General features: G+C 46.8%; 3 protein-coding genes across 3 annotated transcripts; 1 reads left to right on the top strand and 2 right to left on the bottom strand.

Moving 5' to 3' along the window:
- The first annotated feature begins 8,352 nt into the window (after positions 1-8,352).
- On the top strand, positions 8,353-10,291 carry LOC123110030 (F-box/kelch-repeat protein At1g57790). The gene is made up of 2 exons (XM_044530432.1): positions 8,353-8,795; positions 8,883-10,291. The coding sequence occupies exons 1-2, from the start codon at positions 8,507-8,509 to the stop codon at positions 9,950-9,952; spliced, it is 1,359 nt and encodes a 452-aa protein (XP_044386367.1). The 5' UTR covers positions 8,353-8,506; the 3' UTR covers positions 9,953-10,291.
- On the bottom strand, positions 10,217-11,607 carry LOC123110029 (uncharacterized). The gene has a single exon (XM_044530431.1). The coding sequence runs from the start codon at positions 11,514-11,516 to the stop codon at positions 10,419-10,421; it is 1,098 nt and encodes a 365-aa protein (XP_044386366.1). The 5' UTR covers positions 11,517-11,607; the 3' UTR covers positions 10,217-10,418.
- A 492-nt stretch (positions 11,608-12,099) lies between these two features.
- Positions 12,100-17,806, bottom strand: LOC123110028 (casein kinase 1-like protein HD16). The gene is made up of 16 exons (XM_044530429.1): positions 17,469-17,806; positions 16,930-17,052; positions 16,708-16,781; positions 16,554-16,623; positions 16,399-16,454; positions 15,857-15,928; positions 15,676-15,770; positions 15,385-15,451; positions 15,175-15,304; positions 14,830-15,048; positions 14,613-14,740; positions 13,666-13,840; positions 13,497-13,587; positions 12,979-13,136; positions 12,605-12,793; positions 12,100-12,501 (listed from the first exon to the last, which is right to left on the bottom strand). The coding sequence occupies exons 1-16, from the start codon at positions 17,553-17,555 to the stop codon at positions 12,442-12,444; spliced, it is 1,794 nt and encodes a 597-aa protein (XP_044386364.1). The 5' UTR covers positions 17,556-17,806; the 3' UTR covers positions 12,100-12,441.
- Positions 17,807-19,919: the final 2,113 nt, after the last annotated feature.

Below are 19,919 nucleotides of genomic sequence, written 5' to 3'. Positions count from 1 at the left end.
AGGGGCTGACGATAATTACTTACCCCAATCCGAGAAGGATGAGAGCCTCGGTACCGAGGACTTTATAGTCCCCGAGGACCCCTTTGAGCAAGAATGGTTCCGACGGCGCCTTGAGGCCACCGCCAGAAGCATGAAACAAAAGCAACGTCAGCTGCAAGCCAATCATGACGCACTTAATGACAAGTGGATCGAAATACTCTTGGCCGAGCAATATCTCAAAGAACGGTGCCACAGCGTGCCTAAATCTTACCCGTGCAGGCATTTGCTGCCCGTGTTCGATGAAGAAGTAACTGACGACGTGCCTTTAACACGCGGGTGGGATGACCAACCTGATCGCCCCCCTGGAGGGTGCGACAGGCCAGCGAGGGACTTATGTCCGACCTCCAGATGCCGACGACCTCAGCCATATCATTCAGCAACCTGGTGAGTTGGCAAGGAAATTCTGGAACAAGTTCTTAACTAAAAATAACCAAATCATAGACTGCCCCGACACTGAGGCGATCGCCGCCTTTCGGAACAACATCCGAGATGAGTGGCTTGCGCACCAGCTCAAGCAAGATAAACCAAAGACCATTGATGCTGCTTGAACTACGTGGGTATTTCCCCAAAGAGGAAGGGATGATGCAGCACAGCTACTGTAGGTATTTTCCTCAGTGATGAGGCCAAGGTTATCGAACCAGTAGGAGAACCACGCAACACTACATAAACGGTACCTGCACACAGAGAACAAATACTTGCAATCCGACGTAAAAGAGGGGTTGTCAATCCCTCCCGGGTAAGAAGATAGATAAAATTGTAGTAGATTGGATAAATAGATCTCGCGGGAACGCGAGATAAATTAAATAACAATAAATTGCAGGAAGGTATTTTTTGGTTTTTGGATTAATAGATCTGAAAATAAAAGCGAATAAAAATAGATCTCGAAGGCAAATATGATAAAGAAGAGACCCGGGGGCCGTAGATTTCACTAGTGGCTTCTCTCGAGAAAATTAGCATACGGTGGATAAACAAATTACTGTTGGGCAATTGATAGAACTTCAAATAATTATGACAATATCCAGGCAATGATCATTATATAGGCATCACGTCCAAGATTAGTAGACCGACTCCTGCCTGCATCTACTACTATTTTTTTGAACCGTTAACAGTAGGAGAACCTCCTACTGTTTATGTATTAAATATAAAGGGGTAACAATTTACATGGGATCTTTACATGATATGGTTACATTTCAACCCCCCTTTGGGAGGTGAGGGAGAGCTTAGTTTATAGAAGATAGGATGAGTGGAATGAGATGTTTGTGCTTGTCCTTAATCCTATAGGTAAGGAGAGAGAAGTCACTTTTGAGCCTATCTAACCAGGAGGTCTTTGTTGGTACAATCCCCTTGAAATGTTTATTGTTATATTCCTTCTAGATGCTCCAGGCTGCAAGTAAAAATAGCTCCATGAAGAGAGGTTTGTTCCAGTTGTTCTTGGCAGAAGCAACATTTTGTAATCTTGATTGTCCCTGATTCCAGATTATACCAAGGCTGGACCAGCATTCAGTGCTAAAAGATGTGCTCCAAGGTTTCCTCGATGTGAAGTCCACATAGGATACAGTCATGGTCACTTCCAATATTGTAATGTCTTTGTTTGAGCATATTTTGTGTGTTTAGTCGATCAGAAAGGAGTAACCAACCAAAGACCTTGATTTTCTTGGTGGATTTTGATTTCCAGATCCAGCCAAAAGCCTCATGAGCCCTTACTTTCCGGAAGTAGAATGTGTAGTATCTATGAGCTATGAAAATCTCCGTGCCCCAAATATATGTCCAAGCATCGGGTTCATTGGAAAGAACAATCTCCATCGTGTCCGACTGCAGTTGTCAAACTTCTGCATGGGCCTGTGCCGAGAGGGGTAGATGAAACGCCTCTCATAGTGACGTGATGGACAAAAAATCCTTAATTGATACATCTTCATTTATGGCGTAAGAGAGCGCACGCGGGTATTTCTCAGCAAAGATGGTGTGTGTCCATAAGTCTTTCCAGAAGAGCACATTGGTTCCATTATTGGACACGTGGACGGTTGAGATGCCTCTATATATTGGCATCAATTTTGCTACGTCTTGCCACCAGAAAGATCCACAAGGATCAGACGCATACGAAATTTGATTCGTGTAGTATGTTTTCCAAATAAGTTCAACTCATGGCACGTTCCAACCATTATAGAATTTATGCAGATATTTTAATAAGAGCGCATCACCTTGAACTCTGAGATCAATCACTCTGAGCCCTCCACTTTCTTTGGGCCGACACACCATGTCCCAAGATGCAAGAGAGTTGCACTTGTCCTCTTGCTCAGTTTTCTTGGTCCATAAGCACTTTCTTCAAATTTTACCCAGGAGCTCAATTATTTTGGTAGGCAATCGAAGGGTGCAGAAAGCAAAGATAATGAGCGATGTGATCACGAAATTAAGCAGAGAGAGCTTTCCACCATAAGATTGTTGGGGAACGTAGTAATTTCAAAAAAAATCCTACGCACATGCAAGATCATGGTGATGGCATAGCAACAAGAGGGGAGAGTGTTATCCACGTACCTTCGTAGACCGTAAGCGGAAGCGTTATGATAACACGGTTGATGTAGTCGTACGTCTTCACGATTCGACCGATCCAAGCACCGAACATACGGCACCTCCGTGTTCAGCACACGTTCAGCTCGATGACGTTCCCCGGGCTCTAATCCAGCAAAGCGTCGGGGATGAGTTCCGTCAACACGACGGCGTGGTGACGATAATGATGTTCTACCGGCGCAGGGCTTCGCCTAAACTCCGCGACGATATGACCGAGGTGGGATATGGTGGAGGGGGGCACCGCACACGGCTAAGGAACAATCCGTAGATCAACTTATGTGTCATGGGGTGCCCCCCTGCCCCCGTATATAAAGGAGCAAAGGGGGAGGAGGCCGGCCCTAGGAGGGAGCGCGCCAAGTGTGGAGTCCTACTAGGACTCCCTAGTCCTAGTAGGATTCCACCTCCCTTGTTGGAGTAGGAGAAGGGGAAAGAGGGGAGAGGAAGAAGGAAAGGGGGGCTGCGCCCCTTGTCCAATTCGGACCAGAGGGGGGGCGCAGGCCTCCTTCCTTTTGGCCTCTCTCCTATATTCCCGTATGGCCCAATAAGGCCCATATACTCCCCGGCGAATTCCCGTAACTCTTCGAAAAATACTCGAATCACTCAGAACCTTTCCGAACTCCGAATATAGTCGTTCAATATATCGATCTTTACGTCTCGACCATTTCGAGACTCCTCGTCATGTCCCCGATCTCATCCGGGACTCCGAACTCCTTCGGTACATCAAAACTCATAAACTCATAATATAACTGTCATCGAAGCCTTAAGCGTGCGGACCCTACGGGTTCGAGAACTATGTAGACATAACCTAGAACTATTCTTGGTCAATAACCAATAGCGGAACCTGGATGCCCATATTGGCTCCTACATATTCTATGAAGATCTTTATCGGTCAAACCGCATAACAACATACGTTGTTCCCTTTGTCATCGGTATGTTACTTGCCTGAGATTCGATCGTCGGTATCCAATACCTAGTTCAATCTCGTTACCGGCAAGTCTCTTTACTCGTTACGTAATGCATCATTCTGTAACTAACTCATTAGCTACATTGCTTGCAAGGCTTATAGTGATGTGCATTACCGAGAGGGCCCAGAGATACCTCTCCGACAATCGGAGTGACAAATCCTAATCTCGAAATATGCCAACCCAACATGTACCTTCGGAGACACATGTAGAGCTCATTTATAATCACCCAGTTACGTTGTGATGTTTGGTAGCACACAAAGTGTTCCTCCGGTAAACGGGAGTTGCATAATCTCATAGTCATAGGAACATGTATAAGTCATGAAGAAAGCAATAGCAACATACTAAACGATCAAGTGCTAAGCTAACGGAATGGGTCAAGTCAATCACATCATTCTCCTAATGATGTGATCCCGTTAATCAAATGACAACTCTTTTGTCCATGGTTAGGAAACATAACCATCTTTGATAAACGAGCTAGTCAAGTAGATGCATACTAGTGACACTCTGTTTGTCTATGTATTCACACAAGTATTATGTTTCCGGTTAATACAATTCTAGCATGAATAATAAACATTTATCATGATATAAGGAAATAAATAATAACTTTATTATTGCCTCTAGGGCATATTTCCTTCAAAGATATCATGTTAAGAGTGGTCGTTAACCGTTGTTCGACGGAAAAAACTAGAGGCATGAGCTCAAGAACTGTTGGGCGAGTGGTACCAAGTGGAAGCCCCAAGTATGTGAAGGGCATCTTGCCAATGACACATCTAAAGATAGAAGTAATCTCCTCAGACTTAGCGGTATCACAATTGATTGGTATCAACGTTGATTTGTGAAAGTTTATTTTCAAACCAATGGACGTAGCATAGTCAGTTAGAATATCCTTGATGACAGTCGCTTGTTGTGTGCATGCAGGTAAAGCCAGGATTGTATCATCAGCGTATTGAATCACCGGGTACTCAATTTGATGCGAGGATGGAAATGGCAGATGAATTAGGTTGTGTGCAAAGGCATCATTGATGGCATCTTGGAGGAGGTATGCCGCCAAAACGAAAATGAGTGGGGAAAGAGGGTCCCCCTGTCTGACCCCACACTTGCAATGAAATTGACGGCAGGAGTTCCATTGAGGAGGACTGAGGATTTTCCTGAAGAAAATATGCACCGAATCCAGCTTAGCCATTTGTCATTGAATCCCATGTTTTTCATAATCTCAATCATAACTTCATGCTCAATCGTGTCAAAGGCTTTGGCAAAGTCTAGCTTGAGGAGCATGATTTCTTTTTTAGAAGATTGGCATTGATATATGTACTCGTATGCCCATGCAAGACAATCTTGGATGGTCCTTCCCTTCAGAAAACCATATTGGTTCCTATGCACAATCTTCAGAATGATTTTTTGGAGTCTATTAGCCAAAATCTTTGTGATGACTTTGAGACAGCAATTTAACAATGTGATCGCCTATAGTCATTAATAGTTTCAGGAGAGCCTATTTTTGGAATGAGTGTGATGAAGCCATCACTAATGCTTTCCAAATTAAGCTCACCGTTGTGGAATTGATTGCACAGGTTATAAAAGTCTTCTTTAATAATTGACCAGCATCTTTTTAAGAAAAGTCCAGTCAAATCGTCTGGACCAAGGGCTGTGTCTACAGACATCTCTCTAATAACTTTGTCAATTTCATCATGTGTAAAAGGGGGGTTAGCTCATCAAGCCCTTCACACGTTTTAATGATTCTAGCAAGATCAAACTTCGTGTTACATGATTGTGAAGATCCCATCCTTTCTTTGAAAGTTTGAAATATGATGGATTCCTTACCCGCATGATCTTCAACAGTTCTGCCATCACTGATCGCCAAAGAAGCTATATTATTCCTTCTATATCGCTCCGAAGCCATGGCTTGAAAGAACTTTGATGGCTCATCTCCGAATTGGACCCATCTAATTGTACATCTCTTTTTCCAGTAGAGTTGTTGATATCTTAGCAATCTCAGTATGTGAGTCTTTAGTATTCGACGAAAGTTGGCTTCAGGTACGGTCAGAGCACATTTTTTTTTCAATTCATCAATCTCACAAAGGGCTTTATTAGAGTTTTCAATGGCCACCGATAACTTAGATATACCATTGCTCCAGTGTTTGAGGTCTTGTCTTAGGGTCTTTAGTTTTCGGCATAGAATAGTGGCAGAATTCATGGATTTGACTGATTTGGCCCAAGAGGTCTCAACAATATTCAGGGTGTTGAACCCAAAAGGACTCAAGCAAAATAATTTGGATTTTGAATGTTTGTTTCAATAGTAACAACACAAGGGATATGGTCTGAGACAGGTTTACCTAGCGGTTTGACCAGGGTTTTAGGATATGAGAGAGTCCAATTAGAGCTTGCTAAGAACCAGTCAAGTTGTTCAAGTAGAGGGTCTAATTGCATATTGTTCCAAGTGAAAGGACGCCCTTTGATAGGTAACTCAACTAAGCTTTGAGATCGGATGATGTGCTACGGATAGAGAAAGGCCTCATCACCTCAAAAAATCCAGGATACCCTCTCTATGTGGTTAACGTGTCGCGACAATTGTCGTACGTCGACACATTCCCCACGGAGAAGTTCTTCCTTCGATTCGTTTACATCTTTGACATGCTTAACTTGAAGAAGCTAGATTTTACCTTTGTCCGCCTTTATGCCTTGCACATGAACTACCTCATCGGGGTTGAGCAGATACCTTATATATGTGTTGCTGACCCGTACTTCATGCACGAGAGCTTCTTGGCAGTCTGTGCAAAGCACTGTGAATACGCGAGGGACTACCTCGTCAATTTCATGCTTGCCAATAAGGACAAGGAGGCGATTCTCATGCCTTATCATCCCTTGTAAGTCATCAAATGCAGAGTCTACTTGGTGACATCAATCGCATCAGAAATCTTTCTACCAAAAATGCGTTTGTCGCTCATGAAGCCAATAGGCATGCTTGGAAGAGCCTCACTCTACTGTGCTCTGAAGAAGACCTTGATGCCGATGGCTTCAAGGAAACTTTCAAGTTTGGCTCCAAGCCCCCATCCAATGAGAAGTGGCGTGCTACGCCATCCATTGAAGACTCGGACTACTCTTCTTCTGCGCCTATTGTACACGTGCAACTGCTTGTTGAAGAAGATGATGCCACTTCTCTAGCAACAACTTCACTGCATCGCGACACTGCATCAGGCCCTTCTGCACCACCGAACTCCGACATCGACCCGGCTACACCAACATCTTCAACACTGTCTTTCGGGAACGCTTAGACACCATATGTGTCTTCACACCTTTTTGGTCATTCGATGACAAAAGGGGGAGAAGCATATGGGTTGATAGTCTTCAAGCGGGGACTTTTGGGTCAGGTATGCTATATTTTGTTAATTTTGCAACGCTCGTTTTTAAACATTTGGTATTTAGGTTGTAAACTTAAGTCCTGATGGACGTCTGCTACATTTGCTGTTGTTTCTTGTTGCGCACTACAAAACTTTGACCTTATGCGCATGAAGTCATATCGCAGACACCCATATGTAATTAGTGCATTTCATTATCTTCAGAGTATTATCTGTATGCACATTGACTTCATGAAAAGAGGGAGATCTCCACAAAGTACAACCTGGCATGTGCATTTGCATTCAAACGCAAATTACATATATGCACATCTTCAGGGAGAGCCCCTACCACTTCATGAAGCCAATCACTTTGTACCTTATCTTCACATGTTTTATCCCCGTTGAAAACTTCAACCATTTGTCATCAATCACCAAAAAGAGGGAGAATATAAATGCATCTAGTGCCACCCCTAGTTGGTTTTGGAGTATTGACGACAAATTTGGTTGAAAGACTAATGTGTTTGTGAGATTCACAGGAGAACACAGGTAGAAGTCCCTATTGATTTGGTTTACCCATCGAAAATGAGCCCTAAAAATGTATGAAGACATTGGTAGTTCGTGAAGACATTCTTGTCGAAGATAATGACACGTGAAGTCATTCATCTGAAGTCAATGGAGGGCGAAGACATAGTTTTTTTTTAGTTTCATTTTCTTCTTTCCTGAGTTGTACGAACCACCGAACTATTAAATGGGGTTAAAGTAAAAGTAATTTTAATTGATAAAAGTAATTTTAATCAAAGAAGTAAATTTAGTTGTTGCGGACTTGTAGTGACGCAAGCTTGGCAGTGGCCACTACGAGTTCAATCTCCGGATTACCATAAGCAGAGACTAGGTTTTTTTTTTTTGAGAAACACATGTAACTTTATTCATATTCATAACAACTACATGATTTGAATCTAAGATCTAAAAAAATACAGAGAAAATCTCTTGTAAACACCTTCTTCGCGATATCAATTTTTGCTCGAAAAAATACTCCAAAGACTTTGATAAAGAGGCTGCAACTAGACTGAAGCAACAATATTGTCACTCTTTCACCCGCACGAACATTACCAATAATGATTTCTGAAAGCGTCTTAAGTCGCCCATCTAGAAAGATGGGAAGCATTGATCGATGAACGTACTTGGGCCGGGGATGATCCCGTAGAAGTGCAGGCCGTTGAGTCACTATATCTTCACCATGGTGTCGATGAAAATTTTCACCTCCACAAAGAATCAAACCAACAAAAAGAAGGTTGACACAGCAACATAAACTCAACAAAAACTCTCTAACGCCATGGCACTGCCAAAAGAAGAAGAAAATTTATTCTCACAAAACTGTGATGATCACAAAGTATTGACCAAGAATATAAAGGTCGTAGAGATCCGAGGTCACACCACCTTCAAAAAAAAGAAAAAGAATTATCATGTGGGTAAAAAATTGAGGGAAGGTGTGAGAGGCTGAGTCGGTCTCTCTGGCCTTAAATCTGGTGGTGAGATAAAAATCCGTTCTTTGTCCCGTGCCTTCCCGATCCGATTGGAGTCTCTGCTCTGCTCTGGAGTTGATCAATGGCGGATAGATACCGAGCAGGAGCAGGGGCAGGGGAGGGGAAGCAGATGGAGGATCGGGCCAAGAGGGCGGTGGAGTGGGCAGCCGCCGAGAGGAGCGCCAAGAAGCCCTGCTGCCACCGCAACCCAAGCGGCGGCGGCGGCGGCGGCGTGCCGGAGATCTCCTCCCTCCTCTCCTCGCTCTCCGTCGCCAAGCGCCGCTCCCCGGCCGCCCACGACCACGACCACGCCCCCCTCGGCAAGCGGCCCCGTTACGACCACCACCATGACCTCGACGCCCGGATGCGAGGTACTACCCACCACGAAACCCCGATCCGATTCCGATCAGTCGCCGCGGCATCACCCCATGGCTCTGCATCTGCTGCTGCTGCTGCAGGACTGGAGATCAGCTGCGACACGACGGAAGCCATCGAGGAGCAGGAGGAGGAAGGGCCGGACTGGGCGGGCTTCCTGCCGGAGCTGCTGGGCCTCGTCTGCGGCCGGCTCCCTCTCGCCGACGTGCCCCGGTTCGGCGCCGTCTGCAGGAGCTGGCGGTCGTGCGCGTTCCCGGTGTACCCGGCCGACGCCGCGCCCGTGCTGCTCAGCGCCACGCTCACCGCCGCCGGCGCCGTCCGCTGCTACAGCCCCCACCTGCACAGGACCTTCCTCCTCGCCGCGCCTCCCCTGCCCCAAGGCGGCAGGCTCTTCTCCGCGGGCGCCGGCGGGTGGGTCATGCTCAGCACGCCCAGCACCACCGTCGTGCTCGCCAACCTCCTGGACGGGTCCGTGCACGAGACGCCCAAGCGGGAGGACGGCGACCAGGGGTTCATGTGCTCCGCGCCGCGCCACCACGGCCACGACAATGGCCGCAACAACAACAACAACAACAACAACAACAATGGCTGCTGCTTTGACGTGTTCGCCGTCCGCGCCTTCTTGGGCACCATCAGGGTCGAGAGCTGGGGCGGCGCCGGCAGCGTCTGGAAGAGCGTGGAGGAGCAGAGCTCCTTCAGAATGTCCTGCTGCTGCAGCCCGGTGATGCACAAGGGGATGCTCTACTGCCTTGGACAGGAGGGCGCTCTAGGGGTCTACGATCCCGGCCAGGCGACGTGGAGTGCGCTCCCAAAGCCCGCCGGCTTTGCCCCGGAGCTCGCCTACAAGAACTGCCACCTCGTCGGCTCGCGGTCGGAGCTGCTCGCCGTGCTGACGGGCAGCAACGGAGCTCCGCCCATCTACGTGCTGAGGCTCGACGAGGCCAAGATGGCATGGAAGAGGGTCAAGTCATTGGACGGCCGCTCCCTTTTCACGGGGACGACCTCGTCGGTGGCGGTGGCAAAGCCGGTTGCCGAATCCATGGCCGACAAGGTGTACCTTCCCAGGCTCTATGGCCGGCCGCAGGTGATCCAGGCGGAGCTCGCCGCCTCGGATGGCCGCCTCTTCTTCGTTGTAAAAGCCAAGGCGGCATAGCAGGAGCAACAGGGATCGGTTACGGCGTCGGGCGGCCCCTGGTGCTACGACATGGAGTCGGACTCCGGCGGGCAATTCCTGGGCTCCAAGACCCTGCTGCAGTCCTTTTGGGTTCATCTCGGCCACGCCGAGCCGCCCTCGCCCTCGTCCTCGCCGGATGATGATGATGATGATGATGATGATGACGATGACGACGACGACGACGACGACGATGGAATGGTTATAGACTGACCGGCATCCATCCATGAAACTGGTCTTGCCATGTACAGTAGAATAAGATTGTATTATACTTATCCTTGAAATAAAAAAGAAATAGTAGATTGTATTATAATTATTACATATATGATGATGATATTAAGAATTTTTGAACTAGATTCATTCTACTTACTAGAGCATGTCTAGGATGACGGGAGTTGTTCTAACAAGTAATCTTATTGTTGCAATATGAATGGAGAATTGAACTAATCTATGATGATGATGATGATGATGATGATGATGATGATGATGATGATGATGATGATGATGATGTTGTTGTTGTTGTTGATGAATTGTCGTCGTTGTCGTCGTCGTCGAAGCGGAGGTGGAGCGGGACGCCGGGGGTGGGCTCGACGACCTTTGCGTCGGGGAGCGCGTGGGCGAGCATGGCCCTGAAGGCCTGGATGGTGCCCCGGGTGGAGACGAGGGCGGCGAGGATCCCCTTGGCGTCGAACTCGCCGTTGCTCATGGGCACGACGTAGCCGGGGCGGAGCAGCCTGGCGAGCTCCACGGCGTCCTCCTGCCCGGAGACGAGGGTGAAGTCGGCCGGGAGGAGCTGCTTGACGACGGGCGTGATGAGCACGTCGGCGCGCGCCGCCCTGCCCCGCAGGAACCCGGCGTCGTACACGCAGTGCGGCTCGTAGTAGACGCTGGTGCTTCTGCCCCCGGCGGCGGCGGCGGCGGCGGTGACGATGTAGCCGTTCTCGGGGCGCTGCCACGGCGGGCCGAGCACGGGGCCGGCGGTGGCGAGCACGGTGACTGCGGCGGCGGCGGCGGTGGACTGGCCGGGCTCGAGGTAGGTGACGTGGGCGAAGGGGAGGGCGGAGAGGATGGGGCGCGCGTTGGGCGTGGCGACGACGGGGAGGCCCGGGCGGACGGCGGCGAGCTGGGTGAGGGTGCGGAGGTGGCAGTGGTCGTCGAGGCTCTGGGTGATGAGCAGCAGGTCGACGCCGGCGAGGAGGCCGGCGTCTGGCTGGGAGTTGGGGTTGGGGAGGGTCTTCTTGGCGGCGTCGAAGAGCCATGGGATGCCGAAGTCGAGGTTGCCGACGAGGATGGGGTCGACGAGGACGCGGAAGCCGCCGGGCAGCTCCCACAGCCAGCCGTTGAACTCGAGGTAGGTGAGCTTCACCGCCGCCGGAGACGTGGTGGTGGAGTCGTCGCCGCCGCCGCCGCCGCCGCTGCTGCTGCTTGTGATTCTGCTGGTGGCGCGGTGGGCCGGCGGTGGCCGGCGGTGAGATAACCACCGTCGTTGGGAGACGATGGAGGGAGGGAGGAGGTTGGGGAGGAGGCCGGGCATGGGCATGGCCATGGCTGCTCTCTCTCTGGATCCACTTTGGTTGGTTGGTGCAGCCAAGGCCACTTGTGCGCCCTCCAACTGCTCATTTCTTTCTTTCTTTCTTTCTTTCTTTCTTTCTTTCTTGTCTCTAACACAAAAATGCATCAACAAAACAAAATTGCTTTGTCAAATCAAACGTTTTCATGGCAATTTTATTTAAGGCAAATTTGCACCTACAACTTATTTAGATGATCTCATTCACTTATCATTTATAAAAACAACAAGATACAACCCACGTCAGTTTTAGCACACACGCATCTTATAGCATCACATCCAATGGCTATAAAAGGTGCAAAATTGTTTATTTAAATTTACATAGACACGAGAATGGCAAATTTAGTTTGGCGATTTCCGGCTAGAAAAATAAAAAGAAATGAACTTGCCATCCTCGGCGAGCATAGCTTATTGAGATGTCTCTATTTTTAGCTTAGCTCTCATGGAGATGCCTGCATTTTAGCAGGAATGTACTATAATGAGAGGCGATTTTTTTAAAAAAAAAAACTAGATAGTGGTAGATTTTGATGAAAAACATGCATGGTACAAGAGACGAGCAACATAATCATCATCATGACTAGTTTAGCAGTCAGATAAGATGCTACTACTGTACAACATTACATTACATGATTAAGGAGGAAATTCATTCATTCATTCATTCACCATCCACCAAAACAAAACAAACAAACGCGCTACAATCGATGCTGCAGTAATTAAAACTAAAATTAAGCAAGCAGATGCTCCTGCCTGCTGCTGACCACCAATGAAAATATACACATGAATGGGATGGGGTGGGGGTTGGGTTGGGTTGGGTTGGGTTGGGTTGGTGTCAGCAACAAGAATCAGGTCTGGATAAATATGACCTACTAGTTACTAGCAAGCCCGCCGGCAGCCATGGCTACCGCTACGCCACCGTTCGCCCGTAGCAGATCCCGGCGAGGTAGAGGTTCTTGGCCCACTTGTCCTGCAACATTTTCATTCCAACTCAAGTCAGCAAAAGCTCTCCAATCCATAACAACTTGCTGCTTTACTAGGGAGGGAGGGAAGGAGGGTTCAAGCATGCATGCCTTGACATGCGCGCTGGGGAACTGCGACGTGCGCAGGGTCTCCTGCGTCTCGTCCCGAGGCCGGCGCCTCGGCATGCTCAGGATCAGGGCCGACTGGTCCACGGTCGCCGCCATCGCCGTGATCCGGTACCCGTTGTCCCACCGCCGGTGGACGCCCTCGCTCGGGTACAGAAAGTCCAGCTCCACCACCTGCCACCACACCAGTTACGACGTTTTACAAACTCAACTCCCAAGACCACCAGCAAGACAGGCGGCGGCATCTTACACGCCAACTCGGGGAACCATGATTTGTAGAAACCAACAGTGGCGGCGTGTGAAAGGAAATATCGAGCGAAAAAAATGCTTCAAAAAGAATGATGAAACCATAATCTCACCTGGTCGGTGAACCCAGCGTTGCGCGACATGACTATGGCCCATCGGCTGCCTGATGTCGCCATCGACGTCACGTAGAAGCCTTCCTTCCACTTCTTGTTTATCCATTTAAACGGGAAGGAATCGCTCACCTTGTAGGACTGCTGCGTGTATGGTGTGCCTGCCAATCATCACATGATATACCACAACATATTACAGCATCAGCTAAGCAGTTACATATATAATAAATATAATAAATAAAAAGAATCATGAACAGGGGCTCCCATCAAAAGATGGCGACTGCAATCTGGTAAGCAGAGAAAATATCACAGATGACTGATCCTGCTGTTTGAATACCAGCGGATTTGGAGCAGCGACTTCGCTCTCCTCTCCAGGTTTACTTCTTAGTTGCTGATTCACACGGATGTGCTACATTGCAAGACAACTAGACTCGCCACGAGCGAGAGACATGCTTACATATGCGACAGATAGGGAAAAGACAGAAAGTAAAGACTATATGTAACACAAAAGATATGCATACCTTTGGACATCACTACAAGAGAGCTTCCGATATTGGCGCCAGCAACAGAACTGATGTAGAAATTTTTCTCCCATTGTTCCATAATCCAGTCCTGTTTTTTTTTTTTTTTTTTTTGGGTTAAAATGAGTGCAAATGAGGAGAATTAAGTTACACGAGGGACAGATGGGACCTTGTGAAGGAAATGTGGAGACAGCTCATAGACTTGATCCGTGAAGCCAGTTCCAGCATCCATGATGATTGCCCAAAGATCAACACATGATGATATTGAGCTTATCAGCAGACCATCCTCATTTCCTTTCTCCACGTGTGGCGCTAACCTATTGTCAGCCACATTATAGTGGTACCTATCAAGGGTAAAAGTTAATCAGCCTGTATACAAATAAACTCGTACATAAAAAAGATGATGATGCAAACAATGAAGGAGAATCCTGTAGATTGTCAGCGTATTTTGGTTCCCAGCAAAGATTGTAAAGTTTCCTTCATTTATACTATACTTGAGTTCTCCTAACAGATTATAAACTACAGGCAACGCTGCAAATGGGAATATATGGGATGTGGCGCATGAGCTTCACAGGTCTCGGTGGAAAGGTAACTTTTTACCGTATTGCTATGCGTAAGAGGGCATTACAATACATCATATCAGGGAAGGATCACCACACCCCGGGCCTACACGACAGGCAAATTGCCTGTCTTATCATAGTTGGATCATAAAAGAAAAAGTCTTATGTGAGGCATTTTTTGCCAACACAAAGGACTGTGCATAACTGACCGTGGCTAACAACAACATGTGTATACAGAAGCCAGTATGAGCCTAAGATGTAAGCACAATGTGCTGGAAAGTATGCGGGACGCAAGTTCCATGAATACATCTAAAGTAAGTCTGTGAGTTGCTTTATAATTCAAATAATTAGGGTAAACCCTCAAAGCTGAACTTTAACCAGTAGATAACTGTCAAAAGAAATCCTAATATGATCCTGTGGGTTTCACTAAAACAAAGCAGCAAAGCAAACACTATGAACTCCGCGCATCATGCAACAAAGAGTGCAGAAGGAAATCATGGGCCTTTTTCAGTTCAAGAATAGAGGAGAAGAGATAGCTTGAGAATCAGAACCGTACCTCTGTTTCATGGGTGATCTAGAATTATACACTGAAATCCACTGTGTTGCTGGAACACCCAGGCGAATCTTCTTTCTTGCATTGCTATCGTCGTCGTCATTAAGCAGCCTAGAACGCTTCTGCCCTACCTGCAGGGAATGAAAGAGTTTAGTAACACATGCAGTGTTTTCAGGTTCACTTGATAACTCCAAATCATGCGCAATGCCCTAACACGAACCTTTTGGGCTCCATCGGTATTGATTGGTCTGATGGAAGGGTTTGGTCCAATTAGAACATCGAACAAAGAAATCAACTTGGAGTAGTTTGGTTCCTCATCAAACTTCATGTTGACTACAGTCTCAAGAAATAGCTTAAAAGGTTGAGGACAGAGGCCGCAAAGGATATCAGGTGAGGTACTCATCTTTCTCTTGCACACCAGAAATGATTTATTATCACCCTGCAAACACACACACACACACACACACACACACACACACAATATCTATATGAGATTCTCAAACAGATATGCTACAAAATGATGGTGAATGGGCACAAAAACTAAATAGATTAGACAATACGGTACCTGGTATCCTTGCCATGGCAACCTGCCTCGATGGAGAAATACTAGTGTATAAGCCAGTGATTCCAAGTCATCTCTCCTGCTTGCAGTTCTTCCTAAATGCGCATGGGCACTAGCATACCTGACTGTTCCTCTACATCAGGAAGGCAAGATTTAGAACATCTGCAGATATATAAGATCGTAGAGAACTAACAAATTTAAGGCATGGCAGACCTGAAGGCATCCGGACGTTGATCATAATCAACATGCTGTTGAGTAGCAGGATCTTTCCACTTTGTTGCTGCCAAATGCAAAAAAATAAATCTTACATGACCCAAATTTCCAGACACAAAGCAACATGGAACACTGAAGGTCTAAAGCAGTCAAGATTATCAAGTTTGGGTCATCTAAACTACCAGTACACTAGCAACAGTATTCTACCAGAACACTCGGAGTCGGAACTTTCACCGCTGCAGTGTAAACTAACAAGTAGCAAGAATATGGTGGATGAAGAGGTTTGCTTACCTAATCCAAGATCTACAAGAAAAAGTTTCTTTTCTTGAGGAGTTCCAGGCTGACCGAGAAGAAAATTCTCAGGTTTGACGTCTCCATGTACATATCTGAAAGAAACTTATAGAAGCATCATGAGAAAAGAGGGAGAATGGCTAATGGATCAAACATAGCTAACCTTCGGATGCCTGCTTACCCTTTAGAATGCATGCTTTCCAGGATAGAAATGGCCTCTGCAGCAATACAAGCTACCATTTCTGATGACATGCTGAAAGTTTTCGACACAAGTTAGAAAACCAGGAAGTAACAAACTACACTGCAAAATTTAGGAATAGGTGCAGGATGAAAAAAAAATCATCGAGCGTGAAAAATAAAATAGTCAAGACTCGGCCCTTCAACTACACCGTTCTCACGTAGATATGTAAATTCTAACCAAATTTTTTCTTCACATGCAACAAAAGAGCTTGTTAGTGTGAGAACAATGTAATGGGTGCAGGAAAAATGATAATTTCTGCTTCAAACATGTTAGATACAGGAATACAGCACAAACAACTGTTATATTTATAAACAGAAAATGTATGGTATATGAAGCAAGTAGACATCCATAACAGTGTGGTTGTATGTTGAGAAAGAGAAGCAGCTAGTAAACAGCTTCCTCGATTAGATAGAAGCAGATAAAAATAAAAGGAAGTCGGCCTAAGCCGTTAGGAAGACTAGTAAGAGAAGAAAGAAACTCACGTCTGCCCTGCTGAATTCCAGGAATCCCACAAGCTAGGCCCCAGCATATCCATGATCTGCAGTTTCACAAGAGGGATAAAACAAAACGTTCTGGTCCTTGCAAGAGGGTAACGCGTCATCCAGCAAAAATGTCGGGAACGGACAATAATTCATACCATGACATAGTAGTCACCCTGCCGGCCTTTATAATGCACCTTGGGCACACCATGAGTACCTCCAAGAGCACTGGTATATATATAACGTCATGACAAAGATGATGACGCGAAGCAGGAAGTTGTGACAAGGAACGCTGACAGAATAGAGACTTACGAATAGACATGCCACTCGTATGGAGGGCCGTAGTTGCAGCCCTTGCTGGTGTTGTGCTCGAATTTGATTGCAACCTACAAATACAAGTAAAAAGGGAGTTATCTTTAAGCAGAACCAAAACTCTCTCTCTCTCTCTTTTTTTTGTTTTGCAAAACATATGAATGAATGAGAAAAAAGCACAAACAAAGAAACAGAGAGAGAGAGAGATAGAGGGATTGGTACCTCGTGAGCACCGGCGCCGCGGCCGTTGCCACCGGTTAGGCGGCGGCCGACAAAGACGTGGCCAAAGCCGCCTTTGCCGAGCTTCCTCTCGACCCTGTACTCGGGAGATCCTCCTATCTGGACCTGATTGATGACAAGGGCAAACGAGAGGCAGTGGTGAGTTAATCGGCATTCATCGCTCGCTCGCACATCTAATCTAAGGCATTTTTTTTCATTTTGTAATCACAAATCAAGATAAGACCAAGCACTGAATGTTGCATATGTTTTCATTTGTAATCAAGATAAGACCTTTCAAAGTAAAAGTCCTTTCTTTGGTGAAGTGAAGAGAAGTGAAGTGAAGCAAAGTAAATCAAGGAGGGGTGGGTTGAAATTGATTGGGATTGGCGCATCCCTCCCCTTGTGTTGGCTGCTTGCTCTCAGATCTGCTGAGAGACGGCCTCCTCCTCTCGTGTGTGCGGTAGTGGATAAGGGGATGCATTCGTGTTGAGCTCCATCAATGGAAGGGAAGGGAAGGGAGAGGGAGGGAGGGAGGGAGGTACCGTCTCGGGGAACGGGGCGGTGTTGCCCTCCTCGTCGTCGTTGCCGGCGGCGGCGTTGTTGGCGCTGACCCCGCCGCTGTCCGCCATCCCCCACCCCTCCTTGCCTGCTCGCTTTCTTGCTTGCTGTAGCCTCTAGGGAGGGAGGGAGGGCGGCGGCGATGGCGATGGCTGCACTGGTGGTGGCCGGTCGGTCACGCGACGGGGCGATCCGGCGACCGGCGCTTTAGGTGTTTCTGTCTCTGGCTCTGGCTAGGGTTTGCTTGGTTTGCCTCCCCGCCGCGGCGATATTTTCCCCTCCTCTTCTCTTCTCTTCTTCTTCTTCTTCTTCTTCTTCTTCTTCACTTCTCCTTTTTCTCCCCCAAAAGAACTAGTAAGAGTAACACAACTAGTGAGTTGCCAGGTCCAAGCTGATAATAATAATAATAGGAAAGAAAAGAAACTCGACTACAAATATATATATATATATATATATATATATATATATATAATTAATAGGAATATATATAGAAAAAGGAAACGAGCCTTAGGGCTCAAGAAAAGGTCGTCGCTTTTCGACCCGCCTCGGCAACGGGCTGTTTGACCGGGTTTGACCCATGGTGTGGCGGCGTGTTTTGTTTTCGAGGAGACCGGGCCGCGGTTCCTTTCGCTGAGACTCACGCATTCGCTTTCTCGGGGGCGTCGTCTCGAAGCTGCGGTGCCGCCTTTCTTAGGGGGGGGGACGCTGGGGCCGTGTCTGAGGTGGAACATCTCTTCTCCGACGCTGAACCATACTGTGTTCGGCACTGGTGATATTCGATTGTGATGTGTGGGTGATACCGTCTTGATAAGGGTCAACGCATGGCGTCACAATCCCGTGTGAAAGTGCATTTACCTCTAAATGATTATTTTTTTGGTGTGATGGCAATATAATTATTAGTGGAACTAATGGCAGTCGTCCAGATTTATCTCAGTTCATCTTTTTCCTAGGATGCTTATTATGGAGAGGACTGCCCCACCCAAAAAGAAAAGAAAAAAGACGTGGTTTTCTTGTGACTCGAAGGTTCTATTTTGATTTTATTTGTGTTGTAGAGAAATCGCACTATCAATAAGAGGCAAGGTGGAAGAATAACAGTGTGGAAACACCATAAAATTATATACTTGCCTTCCTACACCTATCACCGGAAAGGGGGCTTCTTTGCCATCATTTCCATACCCTCATTGTACCGATAGGAAATGCTCAAAGTATATGGACACCCCGTGCGCACCCCGGAGGATCTAGACACCATGTGTGCTTACCTAGCACGGGGTGTCAGGCTAGTTCCTTACTCTCTGGACATCTCGTGCCCACGGGGGACTACATATGCCTCTAGACACCCCGTACCCATGGAGTCTTTGACCCCGTGCGCACGGCATAGTATTTTCATCTCTACCAGGAGGAGCCGAACCGGTTCAAAAAACCTGTGCAAACTCCCCTATGATACTTTCGTCTACACTCTCCACCCTACCGATGGCACTGGCGGTTTTTTGTACCGTCAACAACAACAAATTTTTCATTGATTATTAGAAAGTTTGGACTACTGGAATATAATGGTGTGCCTAAACAATTCCTAAAGTGAGATAAACAATCATTTATATCGAATGCAAGGTCAAGTGACCAAAGTAAACCACAAGTAAAATGGTAGGGTTAGGGATATCCAAAGACTTCGGAGAAAAGGATGTATCATAATGTTTACTTCTTTGGTGGGAAGCTAGTCAACGTTAGAGGATGAGTTGATGGGAATCATTGTCTAGAAAACAAAAAAATTATCTACGAATTCACCCAAGATCCAATCTACTAGATGCTAGTAACGAGTGTGAGAGTGTCTACGTACCCTTGTAGACAGAAAGCAGAAATGTTCTAATGAACGTGGTTGCGTAGTCATACTTTCTTTGTGATGGAATCCAAGCCAGCACCGCACGAACGACACTTCCGATATATGCACACATACGGCCCAGTGATATCTCCCTGATACGTCCATTTTGCATCGTGTTTTCATACTATTATTTATAATGATTTTGGTCATTATTCCATTTTATGATGCAATTCTAATGTCTTTTCTCTCTTAATTTGCAAGATCTACATGGAGAGGGAAATTACCGACAGCTGGATTCTGAACCTAAAAGAGCTACAACAGATATAACTATTCTACGGAGCTCCAAATGACCTAAAACTTCATGGAGATTTTTATTGAATATATAAAAAATAACAGAACAAAGAAATACCAGAGGGGGGCCACCTGCTGATCACAAGGCAACAGGGCGCGGCCACCCCCCTGGGCGTGCCCTAATGCCTTGTGGGGCCCACAACAGCCGTCTGATGCCCATCTTTTGCTATATGAATGGTTTTGCCCTAGATAAATAAAGAGAGGACTTTTGGGGCAAAGCGCCGCCATCTCGAGGCGAAACCTGGACAGGAGCACTTTTGCTCTCTGG

Source organism: Triticum aestivum, chromosome 5B (assembly GCF_018294505.1).
Source record: "Triticum aestivum cultivar Chinese Spring chromosome 5B, IWGSC CS RefSeq v2.1, whole genome shotgun sequence".
Taxonomy (NCBI): Eukaryota; Viridiplantae; Streptophyta; class Magnoliopsida; order Poales; family Poaceae; genus Triticum; species Triticum aestivum.
The sequence above is the reverse complement of the archived record's forward strand: the minus strand, read 5'-3'. Positions and strand labels throughout refer to the sequence as shown.